At 51.8% G+C, this 17,117-nt stretch overlaps 1 protein-coding gene across 2 annotated transcripts in view; it reads right to left on the bottom strand.

Annotated features, from left to right (window-relative positions):
* The window catches only part of GLP1R (glucagon like peptide 1 receptor), a 44,622-nt gene that overhangs the window by 10,860 nt on the left and 16,645 nt on the right, over window positions 1-17,117 (bottom strand). For both annotated transcript variants that reach the window (XM_070514984.1, XM_014831016.3), the window contains exons 4-12: window positions 16,865-16,983; window positions 16,413-16,519; window positions 12,688-12,841; window positions 11,870-12,029; window positions 7,378-7,438; window positions 6,735-6,804; window positions 6,523-6,611; window positions 6,044-6,182; window positions 5,081-5,122 (exon numbers count right to left, since the gene is read on the bottom strand). In XM_070514984.1, coding sequence (XP_070371085.1) covers window positions 5,081-5,122; window positions 6,044-6,182; window positions 6,523-6,611; window positions 6,735-6,804; window positions 7,378-7,438; window positions 11,870-12,029; window positions 12,688-12,841; window positions 16,413-16,519; window positions 16,865-16,983 — 941 coding nt within the window. The remainder of the gene's footprint in view (window positions 1-5,080; window positions 5,123-6,043; window positions 6,183-6,522; window positions 6,612-6,734; window positions 6,805-7,377; window positions 7,439-11,869; window positions 12,030-12,687; window positions 12,842-16,412; window positions 16,520-16,864; window positions 16,984-17,117) is intronic.

Here is a 17,117-nt window from a genome sequence, read left to right on the forward strand (position 1 = left end):
ACTGCATTATATTAAGAGACACAAGTCAAGGCCCTCGGGCGCCTAAATTAATATCCCAATAAAATTGTTTATTGTTGTCTCCTATTTTCCGCCTCCCCTCAGGAGAGAGATGGGATTGATGATCTAATTGGCCTCTTTCATCTCTAAACTCTGTGACTCAGCTAAGTACCTTTTACAATCCATCACAGGATTATTTAACGGAAGAGAACAAGAGGGACAGAGAGATTCGGGAAGAAGGGACATGGGAGAGAGGAGAAGGAGGGAGGACCTGACTTTAGAGCACGCTCTCCCAGATTTCAGCCTGGATGACTGAGAAGAGGGACGGCCCAGCCCTAAACCTCATGCTGCCTACACCAGACTCTTCTAAACTGCTCGAGGGCTTCTGGCCCCAGCGCCTTGTGAGGAGGATGAGGACAGGAGGGAATAAGGCTGAGACTGACAGCAGCAGTGAGGAGGGGGCCGTGGACAAGGGCTTCTCAGGCTGAATTCCAACTAATCCCACCTAGAAACTAGTCCTGACCCATGGGGGCTGCAGCCCAGGTGAGGTCAGTCAACCAGAATCCCTGCTGTGCTGAGCTCAGGCCTCCCCATCAGGAAAAGCCTTCTCAAGAGGGCTGATGCTTGGGGACCAGGTTGTTGGGGCAGAAAGATACAAATCCAAGTAACACTGCAGAGCCCCAATCACCTGATGGCTCATGGCAATGCTGTGGCTCCTTCTGATGGCCTGTGATTCTGGTCCCCCAGAGGGGGCTGCTGGGACCTACATATCTAGCCTGGAGGGGTCTGGAGGCTCTTCTGGGGGATGTTCCCATAAGTTTGCCTTCCAGAGCTTCTCTGATGTCTCCTATCCTTGCCCCCAGGCACCCCCATGCTGGAATGTCTCAGGCCCCAGGCCAGGAGGCCAGCTGCCAGCAGCTGTAGGTAAGCAGCTCACTGCCAATGCCCCCATCAGTGCCTGTGCAAACACCCCTCTTCTCCTGCAAGGGCTGCTATCCATCTAGCTAAGCCCAGGAAGATGCCTGGCATGGCCACATGCTACCCCTTAAAAGAACTTCTTCTGCACCCAGTGGAGCTAAGATGGCCCAAGCCTGCCTGCCAGGATGGCCCCAGTATCCTGGACAGTGTCACGGAGCCCAGGATTGGGTGCAGGAGGGAGGCTGAGCAGACACCCACTATGGCCACCCTGCTCTGTGCCAGCTCGCTGCCTGGCCAAGCATGTGTGCTGGGTGTGCTAATAGCTGGGGTAGGGACACCCAAGGCTCATGGTGGCCTCTCCTGGTGCAGCAGCAAGAAGGCCAATCTTGTCCCAAAGCCCTTACCTGGGCGGAGGGGGGAGAAAGATGGTAAACTGAGGCACATCCATGGGAAGCCACAGGGACTGAAGAGGTTTCATGGATACTAGCAGGAAATCAGACAGGCCAGGACTTCTCAGAGTGCTGACACTGGTGTCCCCTTCTGCCCCCGTCTCCTTCGGCACTTTTTCTGAACCTCCACTGTGCCCCATACGACAATTGTCATTAGAAACCATCATTTATTGGGTCCTTATTATATGCCCAGCATTTTCCCATTTTCTATAGATTATTTCAGTGACCTTCAGAGCAACCCTGTAAAGCAGCTCTGGTTATTACTCCTCACTTAAAGGTGAGGAAACTAGATGCAGAGTCTTTAAGTATTTCCCCTGGTCTCAGCCAGGATTTGAACCTAGATCTGGGCTGACTCAGAGCCGGTCTCCTAACCACTGGCACCCTGCCTTCAGTGACTCTATAGGTCATGCTTTTTTCTGGCCACATCTCCTCCCCACTCAGCAGGAGGGCCATGAGGGCTGGGACCACATCTTCCTAGCTCAGTGCCCAGCATCCAGCAGGTACTCAACAGTGTTTTTTAAACAAGCCAAATGAATGAATGAGTAACTAGGTGAGCATCTGACACTGAGTTCCTACTGAGTTATTCCAAGGAAACGACAAAGGCGATAACATGCATCCTGGACCCCCATCCTAGCATGAGGTCAGTGCACTTCCTCACACACTAAGATTACCATCATTCCTCCCTCCAACGCCCTCTCTGGCCAGGCACCATGCCAGGCTCTGGGATTTGGGATGAACTGGTAAAGCTCATTCACCTCCATTTATGCTTGGGGAGAGAGGCAAATTGATGGCCTCTGGTCACACAGCTGGGCGGTGGCAGAACTGGGACCAGCACTCAGGCTCCTGATCAAGAGCCATGGTGAGAAGACACAGCCACAGCAAAACCACCTGCCGGCCTCCCCTCCCCGTGCCCAGTCCCCACCCACCAGCAGCTGGTGCGGGCCTTGGCAGCCATGCAGGACCAATGTCCAGGTCATCTTTTCTCCTCGGGTCACAAGTACCTGGCATTGCCATGGCAACCCTGGGTCTGTAGAACAGCTCTTGTGGACAGAGGCCTTAGCCCAGGAGTTATGTGTGTTTCTGTGGCCCAGGGATGATGACATGTCTGTCCTTGTGCCTGGAAGAGCCAGGGCACGAGGCATCTCTGGGAGGGTTTAAAGGAACTGGGCTGTGCAGTAAAACAAGACAGGCTCTGCGGGCCCTCTGAGTGGGGTCTCCTGGACCCCATGGCAGGAGCTTGGGAGAGCCAGAATGGGGAAGCCAGCTGGGGATCTGGTGATTCAGGGTCAAGTTCTTCGCCAAGGGCAGAGCAGGGAGTGTGTGCATCCCTCCCTCCTCACAAAGCGTGGTGTTCCTGGGGGCAGGTGAGGCAGGAGGTGATGAGTGACTGGGCTTTGAGGAACGGAATCAGGAGAAGAGACTGAGCCAGGGTCCAGGGGAGACTCTCCACAGAAGTGGTGGGGAAGCCACTCACACATGCGTGCAAAGAGGGGTGTGTGCGGTGAGCGTGTGCTGCCAGAATGGCTTTGGGGAAAGAGGGAGAAGTGGGAAACAGGGGACTGGAGGGTCTGAGAAGCTGAGAAGGTGCAGAAGCGAGCCTCATTGCCTCCTCAGTGGCCTCTGCTCCTCAGTGCACACTGGGATATCTGCTACCCTGCCCCCGTCCCCTGGAAAATAAAGCAGCACAGCTTAGGGTCAGGCAGCACTTCTCCCCTCTGGCTGAGAACCACTCCTGAAACGAATGCCACTCCACAGAGCTTGTGGTTCCTCGTCGCTCAGCATGTGCTTCAGTTCCTCAGGAAGTCCTTTATGAGGACTCAGATGTGGCGGAGAACCGGGGCTGGAACGTCCCTCTGCCTCCCACGGATCAAGGGCCTGTAGGATGAGGCCCCTGGAAGCAGCCTCTACAGGCACCTTCCCTCCTTCCCTGGCCCAGCCCCACTGAGCCTGGCCGGCCTCTGAGACCTGCCCAGGAGAACAGCCAGAACCCATTTATAGGCCACCCTTTGCCTGGCACTGCCTCGATTTCCCAACCCAGCAGCCCTGAGGTATTAGCAGGGACTCGCTCCCCAACTACTAGCTCTACCACCTTCTAGCTGTTGAACTGGGACTATTCACTTCACCTTCCTGAGCCTTAATTTCCTCATCTGTAAAGTGGGGATAACATCCTGGGACTACACAGGATTGGATCTGATAAAACACTTGAGCACCCTATATACAGTAAGCACTCAGAAGATGTTGTTCCCTCCCTTCTAGAGATCTGAAGTCCACATGCTCTGAGCATTATTACCTCCATTTTGCAGATGAGGAGACTGAGGTTTGGAGGAGGTATGTGACTTGCCCAAAGTCACACAGCTCGTTAAGTGATGGGCCTTGATGGGAGCAGAGATCTGAGGCCAGAGCCCACATCCTTGCATCTTTCCTGCTACATCACACTGCTTCTTTGAGCCTCTCACAGCTCCCTGAAATACCCAGGTCCCCATCCTCTGCTCCCCACCATGTCCCCAACACCTATAGCAAAAGTAAAATTTGTATTAATGTGCTGATTCTTAAGATCTGTGAGCTCCAGGATCCCAGACTCAGTGACACATAAGCCACACAAAGAGCACTGAGTCTTTGAGGAGCAGTGTCCTTGGGTCACCTGAGCCCCAGCCCCACTGATGTAAACCCTCACCTGGGCCAGAATGGAGTTAACAGAGTCCTCCGCTTTGCCCCAGACTGTGGGGTGGGGGTTGTACTCTCTTCCCTGCTGGGGGTTAATCCTCTTGCAGATAATTCCCCAGACGGCCCTGCTGCAGCGTCTACAACTATTATTTGCTCTCCCCTCTAGAAGAAATTGCGGGGAGAGGGTGCTGGAATTGTGGGGGAAGGTGCTGTGGCATTCGTGACAAGCAGTTTGATGGCTTGGGGTTGCTCCAGTCTGCTCCAGGCAGAGCGGGTACCTTGGAGCACAGGGCCTTCCCTAGGCACCCACAGACAGACACCCCCCTCCTCCTGCGAGCTGACAATCTCAGAGAGGGGAGGGCTGTGGTCCTGCAGAGTCTGCAGGAGATGGTGTGGGGGTCGGCAAGAACCCCCTTCTCCCACTCGAGTAACCGGAAAGCCCCCGAGGGACTCATCCCCTTTCCCACAGCGGACCAGGGTCTGGCCTGCATACACAAAGAGTGGGGTGCTTTCCTCTTTCAGTCAGAATTAATTTGAATTCTAGCCCTGCCACTATTTCCAGATCAAACCTGGGGCATGTTCCTTACTTTCTCTGATCTTCAATGTTCTTGTGTGTGACAAATGGGAATATTGAAAGCAGAATTTTAGCAGGGACTTTTTGGGGGAAGACAGTGACAATTAAATAAGATAGTGATTATTAAAGCCCCAAGTATGTGACTTGGGTATGGCTGTGTTGAGTCACCGTAAAACAGTCAGCTCCACTTGTTCACTCAAGGCTCCCCTAACACGAGGCTAGGTCTTCCGCAAGGTCACATAGCATTGGGGTACACCTACATGTGTGTGCATGCGTGTGTGTGTGCGTGTGTGTATGAGAGAGAGACCCACGTGCAGAAAACAGAATACATGGACAAGAGGCCTCCTCAACTCTAGTGCCTCATTGGCTGAGGAGGGGGTTTCAGCTGAAAAGACTGATGGGAGTCCCCATTGCACAGCTCCAGACCAGCCAATGGCAGCAGCCCACAAGGGTCCCCATGTCCCTCCTCCGGCCTTACCTCGTTGTTGACAAAGCAGTACAAGATGGCCACCATCAGGCCCTGGAAACAAGAGTCACATCATCAGGGAGGAAGTGGGAAGGAGGTGTCCTGCAGGCAGGGCCTAGCCTGAAGCTCCTTGGGCCTCCAGCCCCAACATCCCCCTCCTCAGATTGGGCAGCCCAGGCAGACCAAGAGATGGGGCTGCTGGGTTCCTTCCCCTTTCCTTCTGGAGGAACAAGCCCTTCGCTCAGATACCATGGAAGCTCTTCAACCACCCTCTCCTTGAGGAGGCCTGACTCGAGAAAGTACACTGCCTCTGACTGGGGGGCATTTTCCCTGCCCCAGCCCCATTTGTTCACTCAACAGACCCAATGCTCCAGAACCGTGATCTGTGTATGAGTGTGTGCACATGTGTGTAAGTGCACATGCGTGGGCTAAGATGCTCATGGCCATCCCACAAGCCTCCTGAGGGGCTGGACCAGTTTCTTATATTTCTACATCCCCAATGACACTCACACCCCCTCAGCATCATCTAACACTAGTGGGGAGGATGAAGTCTTGGCTTTGGAAACTACGTGACTTGGCAAATCTTGTTTTAACATCTCTGAGCCTCAGTTTCCTCCTCTGTAAAATTGGGATAATCCTGCACACCTGCAATTCTGTGAGGATTAAATGCACGATGTGTGTAAGGCACCTGGCAGGGTGCCTGCCACCCAGGAGCAGCCCAATAGATGGCAGATGTGATGCCAGGCTGGGTGCCCACAGCTACATCCGGTAAGACTTCTTGTCCAATATGCTTATAGAGAAGATTGGCCTGGACGTCAGGACACCCAGGGCTTCTAGCTCTGGCTCTGCTGCAACTACGTAACCTTGGGCGAGAGCCACTTTGCCCCCAGGCCTCAGGCAGCGCATCTGCATGGTGCAGGCTGGTCTCTGCCCTAACCCTCCCCGGGACTTCACAAGTGAAGGCTGTACAGTCACCTGGAAGGAGGTGAAGGAGAGCTCTGTGAACAGCTTGATGAAGCGCAGCGTCCCCCGGGCATGCTCGTCTATCACGAAGGCAAAGATGATCTCATGGGTCCCCAGCAGCGGGATGAGTGTCAGTGTGGACTTGGCAAGTCTGGGGGGTGAGGGAGAGACATCATTCTGAACCCATCCCATGGATTCTTCTCCCCTTTCTGTGTCCCCAGCCCCCACGAAGTCCTGGCCTCTGGGTCACGGACAGCATTCCACCCAAATACCCTGGGACAGGCTGCTTGGAAGGGAGGAAATAGAGGTCAAGTCCCCTCAGAAGCCCCGGAGCTGTCCAGGTACAGAGGTGAGGGCAGGCTTGGGGCCCGAGGCCAGGCTGGGTGGGAGAAGAAGGCCACACGGGGTTTCAAGCTCAGCACCCCAGGATCTCTGTCTCTGCTGGAAAGAAGGGCCGAGGGTGCCCAGCAAAAGCAGCCCAGTTACATCACCTGCACTTGATGTCCGTCTTGCACATAAGATTAGCTTTCAGTTTGGACACCACAATGCAGATGACCCGGACAAAGATGAGGAAGTTCACCTGCAGGGCAGATTGGCAGGTGGCTGGAGGCCCTCTCAAGACACCTACTCTCCCCCACTCCTTCCCCTGGCACCACCCCAGGCCCACCATAACTCCCACTCCCACCCCCACACCGTCACTCACTCCAATGGCAAAGAGAATGGGCAGCCGGATAATGAGCCAGTAATTCATGTTTGAGTTCCTGGTCCAGCAGCTAGAGAGGGGAGAGAGACACACACAGGCACCCCATTGGACACACAGAGACCCCAGCCCACAGTGCAGGCACAGGAGCACACAGTATACATGGGCGTGCAAAGTGACACACACAGCCACACAAGCACCACCACCAGGGGCTACCCGACAACCAATCCCACAGACCCATGAAGAGCCCTTCAAGCCACACACGCGCGCGCACAGACACACACACACACAGTCCTAAATACACAGTCACACACAGATATGCACGTCCCCTTCATGAACCTATGAAAGTGGTCATGTATGTACTCAGCATCATACACAAAATAACAGAAATATTTCACTGACAGTTATTACAGAAAAACCTGCAGAGGGTCCCCACGTACCCCACAGACCGAGCACCATTTGTCATCACACAATCCCAGGGAGAGGAAGGGAGGGTGTAGAAGAGAACTAAACTCATAACTTAAGCTCCTCGTCCCTCAGTTTATCGTCCCAACAGGTAGAGCCGCATGCCCCTAGAGCCAGAGAACCCCATGGGGTTTGAGGATGGGGACCTCAGCACACCCACCCTTTGAAGCAGCACACTCACCCTTCATCCTCATAGAGGTACTTGACAATGCCCCAGGGGATAACAAACAGCAGGGGAACACCTAAGAGGAGAGAGGGAAAGAGAGAGAGGGCAGAGGGGCTGGCAGGCCAGAGCCACCACCATACATACCCAGAGGCCTCTCCTTACCCTGGGCCTCTCCCACCTCCAGTCCTTCTCCTTGCCTGGCCCCAAACCACACTTTCTAGCAGGTAAGGAACTAGGCTGGTCTGGGTGCCTGGGAGAACAGAGGTGGCAGGAACCAACCCTCCCCCACACCCAACTCCCCTGACAATTCCTTAGAGAGAGGCCCTACCACATTGTGGCTGTGTTACACCCTCAGCAGTTTGCCCCCTCCCATGGGCCAAACATACTGTCAGGGCTTGCTGCCAGGGCCGTGGTTGAGACACAAGGATTCAAACACCCAAGTAGCAGAGGGACAGGGCCATGGAGTAGGGGAGACATGCTGGATGAGGTGGGAACAGGCCAACTCTGATGCCCTTCTCCCTCCCACTCCCCCACCTGAGCCCACATGCCCATCTCAGTCAACTCCTTCAGGCACTGGAAGCCCCTCTAGTCATCTGTTCCCTCCCCACATGCACCTGCAGGTGGCTGTGCAGAAGCCTGGAGTAGAGATAGGAGCTCTATCCTTGATGCCAACAGCCCAACCAACTGTGCACGGTGGCCCACAATAACAACAGCTACAACACCACTTTCCACTTGGCTGAGACTTGATTGATGTATTAGGCAGTTTCTAGTATGGTCCCCAACTATCCTGACCTCCTGGTCACACCCTGGTGTACTCCATATTGTATCAGGATTGGTCTGTGTGACTGATAATGGATGGCAGAAGAGATGGCATGTCACTCCTGAGATTAGGTTATAAAAGACTGTCTTAAAAGGTTATAAAAGCCTGGTTTTGGGCTCTCTCTCAATCTGATCACTCACTCTTAATCTGAGTGTTTTTGGAAGTGGATTCTCCAACCCCAGCTAAGCCTTGAGATGACAGCAACCCTGGCCAACAGCTTGACTGCATCTCTGCTAGAGATTCTGAGCCAGAGGCACACAGCTAACCAGATTCCTGACCATAGAGACTGAGAGATAATAATTGTTGCTTTAAGCAGCTCAGTTGTGGGGTCATTTGTTACACAGCAATAGGTAACTAATACAACAGGTTTCCAGTTCCTTGAGGGTACAGCCTCATTCATCTTCAGAGCCTCAGTGCTCAGCTCACCTTAAGAACTCGACATGTGTTTGCCGACTTAAAATTAGATTGTCCGTCCTCACATGACAGATGGAAATGGATCAGGAGCTTAGGAGGGTACACGTGGGACTAGAATGCAGGGCACACACCCACGCCAACCACCCTCAACGGCTTTCTGCACCAGCTCTGTCCATGCCTGTGTCTATCAACGTCTTTCTCAGGGTTGGAGATGTGGGTGCCTGAGATAGGTAAGGGTGTGCATCCTAAGGTGCATGGACACAGATGTGTGTGTGTGTCGGGGGGGGGGGCGTCCATGCATATGCATGGATGGTTTTGGGGTGTCTCCCCCAGGAAGGGGCTCATTTCCAGGGCAGAACCCACTTCATACCCTTCCTGTCTCCAGCATCCATATCCTCAACACAGGGATGTCCACTCAACAGCAGCTACTGAGCAGCTCGAAGGTCTGGCTGGGGGATGGAGGAAGCGGTGGAGGAAGCAGAGAAGCTCAGAGCTGACCAGAATTCTTCATCAGATCGATCTCTCCTTGGCCATTTATTTTTACACAAACCAGACCTCTCAGCATCCATCATGCTTTAGTAACAGGCCTTCGTGAGACTGGACAAGGGACAAATGGCCTCCAAAGGCCCTAGCACATAGCACAGAGCCTGCCACACAGAAGATGCTCAGTGAGAACGGAATGAATGAATGAATGAATGACGAGTGAGTCAATATATCAATGAGAGACGTGAAGCTCTCCAGGAAAGACAGCGCCAATTTCCTGAGCCATACATGTACAGAAACCTCCTTCTTGGGCTTCCCCAGCCACTTGCTGTCCTTTCTCTCTGAGACCCCATTCCAGGATTAGGGAGCTCACTCACGTTATCAGCCAGACCTGGTGACTTCATTCAATCACCAGCATCTTCTTAACAAAGCCTTTTTAAAAATGCAGGCACAGCTCTGCCACATGCAAACATTACACACTCCCTGCTGGCTTCATCTTTCTCTCATTTAGAAAATTAACAAGACAGGCTGGAGAAAAAAGCTCGAATTAAGACACACAGAACTGGCTCCAAGAAGTAATGATACCCTTGTCCATCACTTGCCTCCCTCCTGTGCAGCCTCCTTGTGGTGGCTTATGGGGGCAACCAGCCACCCACAGACTACAGCAGAAGCTGACGTGCCTTTTGGGGACTCCCCCAACTGTGTTGGAGTCCTAGGTTTTAATTCTTCTGCTTGCACAAGAAGCTAAAAGTTGTTTCTCAAGCATCCCAACTTGGGCTAGGCCTCCTGGTATCACAACAGAGCTCTTGGCTCTCTGTGAATCTCTCTCTCTGTCCTTCGGACTTTGTCCCTCTGTCTCTCTCTGTATCTCCCCACCCCAGTTCCTCAAGAGGATGTTCTGATTGGGAAGGGAGGTCCCACAGGTCCTGCCTCGTGCCCCCTCAGACTCTGAGCCCTGAGCTGGGGCATGACGTGGTGGAAAAGGACTGGCACCTCCCCCATTTCCTACTCAGAGACCTCCAGGGCACCATACATCCCCACTAACCCTCCACCAACCACCCCCGCTCCTCTGCACACATCACACCCTCCCTTTGATTGTTCCTGCCCTCGGGTCGCCATGGTGACAGGCACTAACAGTGCTGATGCTATTTCCCAGAATGGACAGACACAGTCCCCCAGCCTGAGGACAGCCTTCCCAGAACTCCCCTTGATGGTCTAACCTTGCCCCCACCCCTAGTTAGCTGTAGGGCTCTCCAGCTGCCCACTGCCTGTTTGATTGCCCTAGCAGGATGAAGAGGCCTGGGAGGGAAGGAAGGCCAAGCAGGGAGGGGCTAGACCCGGGGGGAGGAAGCGGAATGGTGAAAGCAGGGAGCTGTGTGCAGAGGCCAGGTCCACCTGTGTAGGAGCCTGAGCTTACTCAGCTGGGCCCTCAGGGGACCAAAGAGATGCAATGCAGGCCAGAGAATTTTGCACGATGGCAGCAGAGCCTAGGAGTCAGGAGGGCTGGTTCCAGTGCCTGCTCTGCCTGTAAGGCCCTGCCCTGCCCTAAGACACAGATCACATTTAAGGTCCCTTTAGAGCTACTCTTCTACAATGGGGCTATACAGAACCAAGTGGCCGAGGAACACCAGCAAAAATGAATGAAGTGCAAGGACAGCGGGCAGGGAGGCTGAGAGGGCCCACGAGAGCAGACAGCCAGGGCCTGCTGGGCAACCTGGACCGGGAACAGCCTTGTAAAGGCTCAGAGGCAGGAGCCAGTATGGGAGGGGGACATCGAGGGAAGATCGTGGCTATGACTGAAGCGAGAAGTCCTGGGAGGTCAAGGGGCAGCAGTGGTCAGAGCAGCCTGAGGCAGGCGAACCAGGGAATGAGAGGAATCAATGAATGAATGGCAAGCTCAAGGTGGAGGGCAGGGTCCTGTGGTGTGTGGCAGGGACACCGGCAGATTAGGGAGGACCAGAGGGCAGGGCCTGTTCTCCGGCTCCGTCCCAGGTGGGTGCCTGAGGGCCCCTCCAGAGTAAGCACTGTGGTACTTGTTTCCCGCTAGTGGGGTGGGGAGGTGGCTGCTGCTGGTGGGCGTCCCAGCCTCTGCCCCATCCCACCCCTGTTCTCCTCGGAATCCCACATGGCGAGAGGCAGAAGCACAACCAGAAATGTTCCAGCAAAAAAAAAGACACAATGGTTCTCGGCAACCTTTTTTGGCTAGAACATTTCCAGCTGGGCTCCAGGCACATCCTCGGTCCACCTTTTCCTCAGCTGGCTTCCGGCGGACCCACTCTGCCTTACTCGGCTCTCCTCTGAGCCCTCCTCTTCACCATGATGTGACAGAGCCATAGCCCCTCAGCCCCTCACTCCCAGGGACCCCCACTCTGAGGCCCAGGACACTCTATTGCCCTCAGGGCCTGGGCTGTCCAGGACTGAGTGTGGGGCTGTATTCCCAAAGGGGTATTTGAGGACAGTTCCATGACTGCCAGTGGTGTGTGTGGTGTTTTTGGCCAGATAGGGTGGGGGGGGGGCCTCTGCTTCCATTAAGGACAAAGGGTTGTACAAAGGGGGGAGGGTAATCATAACCCCCTGCAGTGCCTTGACAGACCCATCATAAGTGAGTCCTGAGCCCAGGAGGGAGTTATTCAGTGGGCCTGCCCCTTGGCCAAGCAGGTGGTTCTGAGTAACAAGTTGGCCTCTTGGGGATAGAGTGATGGCAGCAGTTCAAAGAGGGGTCATGGTCTCCCACTGCCCCCCATGCCACAGGTGGAGGAGGGGGAGGGGGAGATGAATGACAGACCTTACCCCAGCCTATGCTCAGATAGAGCCTGAAGATGCGCTGCTCAGAGAAGGCTGAGAAGGCCAGCAGCGTGTACAGGTACACACCCTCCACCAGGAGCCAGTAGTAATTGGCCGCTACGCAGTACTGCATGAGCAGGAACACCAGGCGGCAGCCCAGAGAGTTCTGGGGGCAGAGGAAAGGTCCCAGGGGACAAGAGCTCTGCCCCCTGCCTCTTTTGACCTCCCCCCCCTCCTGCCCCAGCTGCTATCCTGCCTTGGTGAATGCAGAATGAGAGAGCTAACACCTTCTGGCCAGGGCTAGTGCTAAGAACTTGACCCGCTTTAGCTCATTGAATCCTCACTATCCTGGGTAGAAGAAACTAATATTATCCCATACAGGTGAGAAAACTGAGGCTCAGAGAAGTTAAATGACTTGCCCAAAACTAGACAGCTACTAAGGGACAGAGCTGGGATTCAAACCCAGGTCTGTCTCCAAATACCACTCCTCTGTGTCAGGCTGACAACTCCCTAAGGGCAGGAGCAGTGTCTCCCTCCTTAGACTAGGGGTTCCCCAGGGTAGACTGCCTCTCCCATCAGACTGGAGCTCCTCATAGTGGACTGCTTCTACCATCAGACTGGGGGCTCCCCAGGGTGGAGTGCCTCTCCCATCAGACTGCATGTTTCCCCAGGGTAGACTGTCTCTCTCATCAGACTGGAGGCTCCCTGAGGACCAGGCCTGGGCAGTTCTTGCTTTTCTTTGTGCCAGGCCTGGGTGGGGTGGGGGAGGCTGGCCTTCACTGACCACCCATCCCTCCTCCAGCCCGTCCTAGACACACACACACCTGGTAGGAGAGGAGCCCATCCCACTGGTGCTGCTGGGGGGCCGTGTTGTACATCCACTTGAGGACCGCATCCTTGATGAAGACGGACAGTGCTCGGAGGATGAAGGATGCAAACAGGTTCAGGTGGATGTAGTTCCGGGTGCAGTGCAGGTGTCTGTGGGAGAAAGCAGGGCCCTTCCCTGGCAAGATGGCCAATAGTTCTGCATCGCAAACCCCGGCTCTCAAGCTAACACACACCTTGGGCGTGTTTCTGGCTCTGGGACTGTGCTCCTGTCTTCCCTCCTCTGAGAATGCCCTTCTTCCTTATAACCTTGAAAATCCTCCAGGTCCAACTCAAGTTCTGCCTCTCCATGAAGCCTTCAGCTGTGCAGTCACTGCCACACCCGCCCCATCCTCCATCCACACTCTATCCTTCTCTCTAAGGCATCTTCTTTTCTACAAAGTCATGTGTAACCCAAGTGGTTTATGGGTGAAGACCACTTTCCCCAGTGGAGACTTTGCTTTGCTTCTTGATGACAGGGCCCACGTCTTGTGTGCCTCTGGGCTGCCTTACAGAGGCAGACTGGGGCTAAGCACACCGTAGGAATTCAAGAAGTATTGGATACAATCTCAATATCCTCTCATGTAAAAAGGCATAGGAAACTGGAAATACAAGGACATTTTTTAACCTAATAAACGCTATCTACCCAAACTGGGAGCAAACATCATTCTTTTTTTTTTTTAATGGTTGACTTATAAGCTCTCTTTTTTCCTTTTTTTTGGTGAGAAAGACTGGCCCTGAGTTAACATCTGCTGCCAATCTTCCTCTTCTTTTTTTTTCTCTCCCCAAAGCCCCACTACATAGTTGTATATCCTAATTGTAAGCCATTCTAGTTCTTCTATGTGGGACACTGCCACAGCATGGCTTGATGAGTGGTGAGTAGGTCTGCATCCAAGATCTGAACTGGTGAACCCTGGGCCACCAAAGCAGAGCATGTGAACTTCACCATTCAGCCTGGGGCTGGCCCCCTCAAACAGCATTCTTAACTGAGAAACTTTAAAAGCATTCCCTTTAAAATTAGGAACAAAATAAGGATCATCTAGCCTTAAGAAGCTATCATCATTCCATTCAACATTGTACTATAGATCCTAGCCACTGTAATAAGGCAAGAAACAAATGTATAAGAATTGGAAATAAACAAAATTATCATTTGTGGACGATGGATTATCTTCTTAGAAAATCCAAGAGAAGTGACACACACAAATTATTAGAATTAATAAGAGAGTTCAGCAAGGTTGTTGATGTATACATACACATCAGCAATAAACAATTAAAAAGTAAATTTAAAAATTCATTTATAATATTTTTAATTGGCTACCTAGAAATAAGTTTAACAGAAGATAGGCAAGATCTCCATGGAGAATACCATGAAATTTGCTTACGCTCATTAGAGAAGACAAATTAAGGGAAGACACACCACACTCATGTATAGGAAAACTAGCTTAACGGTGTCAGCTCTCCCCACATCGATTGACACACTGAATATGGCTATCACAAAAATTCCAGCAGTGTTGTTGTTGCTGTTTGTCATGCAACTTTTAAAACTTATAAAGCAGAGCCAAGGGCCAAGAATAGTCCAGACACTCCTAAAGAACCCAAATGGGCCTGCCATAAAAGAACCAAGATTTTAAATAAAGCTATAGTAGTTAAGGCACCATGTATTGGCAAAGGGACAGATAAATAGACCAATAGGCAAGAATATAGAGGACAGAAACCAACCCAGGCATAGATGACCCTTGCTGCATGGCAGTGTTGGCTCTGCAAACTGAGGAGGAAAGGACAGGCTATCAGTAAATGGCCCTGAAGCAATTAACTATATGTATACATGAAAAACGAAATTAAACTTTTTCTTTTCACCATAGACGAAAATAAATTCCAGGTGCATCAAAGAACCACGAGGAATGAGCAAAACTGATGACCCTAGATTAAAGAAAAAGTTCTTAAACAAGACTGTAAAGAAATTTGGTCTTTGGAAAAGAAAATTGATAAATTTCTTTTCAATTGATAAAATTAATTTTTATCAGTTGAAAATATTTATTGATGAATTTTATCAATAAAAACACATAAATTAATATATTTGATTCCACTAAAATTAAGGCCTTCTGTGGATAAAAGTCACCATAAAGTGAGTGAAAAAAACCCTACAGACTAAGAGAGGATATATCCTGGATTAGTATCCAGAGTATATAATGAATGCCTAAAATAACAAAGAAAGAGCCAAATAAAAAGCAAGCAAAGGATGTGAACAAGCAAGTCACAGAACAAAACATAAAAAAAAAAAAGCTTAATCTCTCTAGGAATCAATATATGCAAATTATAATCATAATGAGATATTTCACACACTTCACATTAGTTAACAGTTAGATCTGAAAATACTAAATATTGCTGAGGATGTTAAGCGAAGGGAACTCTAATTTATTACTGGTGACAGAGGAAACTGGTATGACCACTTTGGAGAGCAACTCAACACCTAATAAATTTGCAAAAGCACGGGGTATTCAGACTAGGTGATTCCGCTAGGAGGTTATTCGCCCCTGGGGAAATGCACAAGGGGTCATAGGTAAGAACATTCATTGTAGTAAGGTTAATAATTCAAAAAAGAAAGACCTCAAATGTCTATTAAAAGCTTAACAAATAAACTGTGATATATCATACAATGGAGTAGAGTGACAGTTAAACAAATGAAACAGAAACACCTGTATCAACGTGACTGAATTTCACAAAAATGTAATGTTGGGCCAAAAATAACATTGCAGAAGATGTACAACATGCCATGAAAAATTTGCAAAACTTATGCTATATATTTTTGCAGATACTTACAAATGTGGTAAAAGTACAGAAAGATGTGTGGGAATTATAAGCGGCCCCCGCAGGGGTTCCCTCTGGTTGGGGGGAGCAGGAAGGGTTAGCCCAGGAAACATAACTGTGTGGTAGGCTTCAGTCCTTGGGCTGGATGGTGTGTGCACAGGTGCTCATAGTATCAGCCAGTGTATTTTTGGATCTCTGAAATACTTCATAATATAAGGGGAGAGTATTCATTGAGTGAATGCATTTATTGAGCATTAACTGTGTGGCCAGCACTGACTGTGTGCGCCAGGTGCCATGGGGACAGGAGGAATGCTGCCTCTCCTGTTCCTGCTGGCTGGTGTCCTGCATTCGCATCCTTGAATCCGGCCCCCCTGGGCCTCGTCCACCAAGTGCAGAGGGAGTAGGAAGAACCTGGTACTCTGGAAGGAATGGCCAGTCTAGGTTAGATGCAGGGAAGAACTTTTCCATGGGGGCTGACAAGCTCTATAGAGAGCAGAATCTCTAAACCCCTGAGATCTCGTCTAAAATCATACTGACCTTCTGGTTATTTAAGTTACACTGCTCACCGGAGAGGATTTCTCCTAATCCTACCATCCACTGGTAAGGTTTGGGGTGTGTGCTTTGTGTGTGTGTGGTGTTTGTTTTTCCCTTTTTGCAGTATGATATGCACGCATCCACATAGTAGAGATTAGACTAAGTATACAGTCTTGTATCCTGTGTTTCCGACCTCATAATCTCTGGTATGGGCTCTCTGGAGATCTCTTAAGAGAAGAACCTGCAGCACTGTTGCCTCGGTTTGGGGTCCCCCTCCTCCATTTGGGAACACAGCAGGGAGTTAGGACGAAGCAGCCCCCTCCCACGCCCCGGGCCCCCTTACCTGAAGCCGAGGAGGATGGCAGAGGCGATGACCAGAGCGGAGAAGGAAAGCGCATAGCCCACCGTGTAGATGAAGTAAAGGGAGAGGAGCTGCTTCTCCGGGAAGCTCTGTGTGCACACGGGGGATACAGTGTACGTGGGGCAGCCCACATCCTTCTTCCCCATGGGATGGCAACGGAGCTGGGGCCCCAAGTCAGGCCCCACTGGGGACCCCGGAACACAAGAAAAAGAATAACCCATAGCAATGGTCCTGGGATTTCTAGAGCTCTGTTCCAAGGCCAGAAAGGTGAAGACATACCACCTTTGTCCAGAAAGCATGGTGTGCAAAGCCCCCAGAGGCAGGGGAACAGACAAGATGGACAGACCAGCCCACCAGATGCCCAGGGTCCCTGTTCCAATGAAGATGGGACCCTGCAACCCCCCCGCTGCTCAAAGCCCCCATCTTCAACTCACTCTCTCCCCTCCCTTGGAGTCATCACATTCAGACAGGTTCCTCCAGGGTAGGCTGGAGTTGTCCACATGCAGCCAGAGGCCATCAGCTGTGCAGAACCGGTACACGTGTCCCTGCAGCACTGGGGTGGAGAGACGCAGGAGCTGAGCCTCGAGCCAACACCACACGCCCCTCATTCCTCTCCACCCTGGGGGTCACGCCTGCTCCCCTAGAAGTGACCCCTCGGAGTTAGCAACACCTCTTCCCCTCTATACA

Source organism: Equus asinus, chromosome 8 (genome assembly GCF_041296235.1).
Source record: "Equus asinus isolate D_3611 breed Donkey chromosome 8, EquAss-T2T_v2, whole genome shotgun sequence".
NCBI lineage: Eukaryota > Metazoa > Chordata > Mammalia > Perissodactyla > Equidae > Equus > Equus asinus.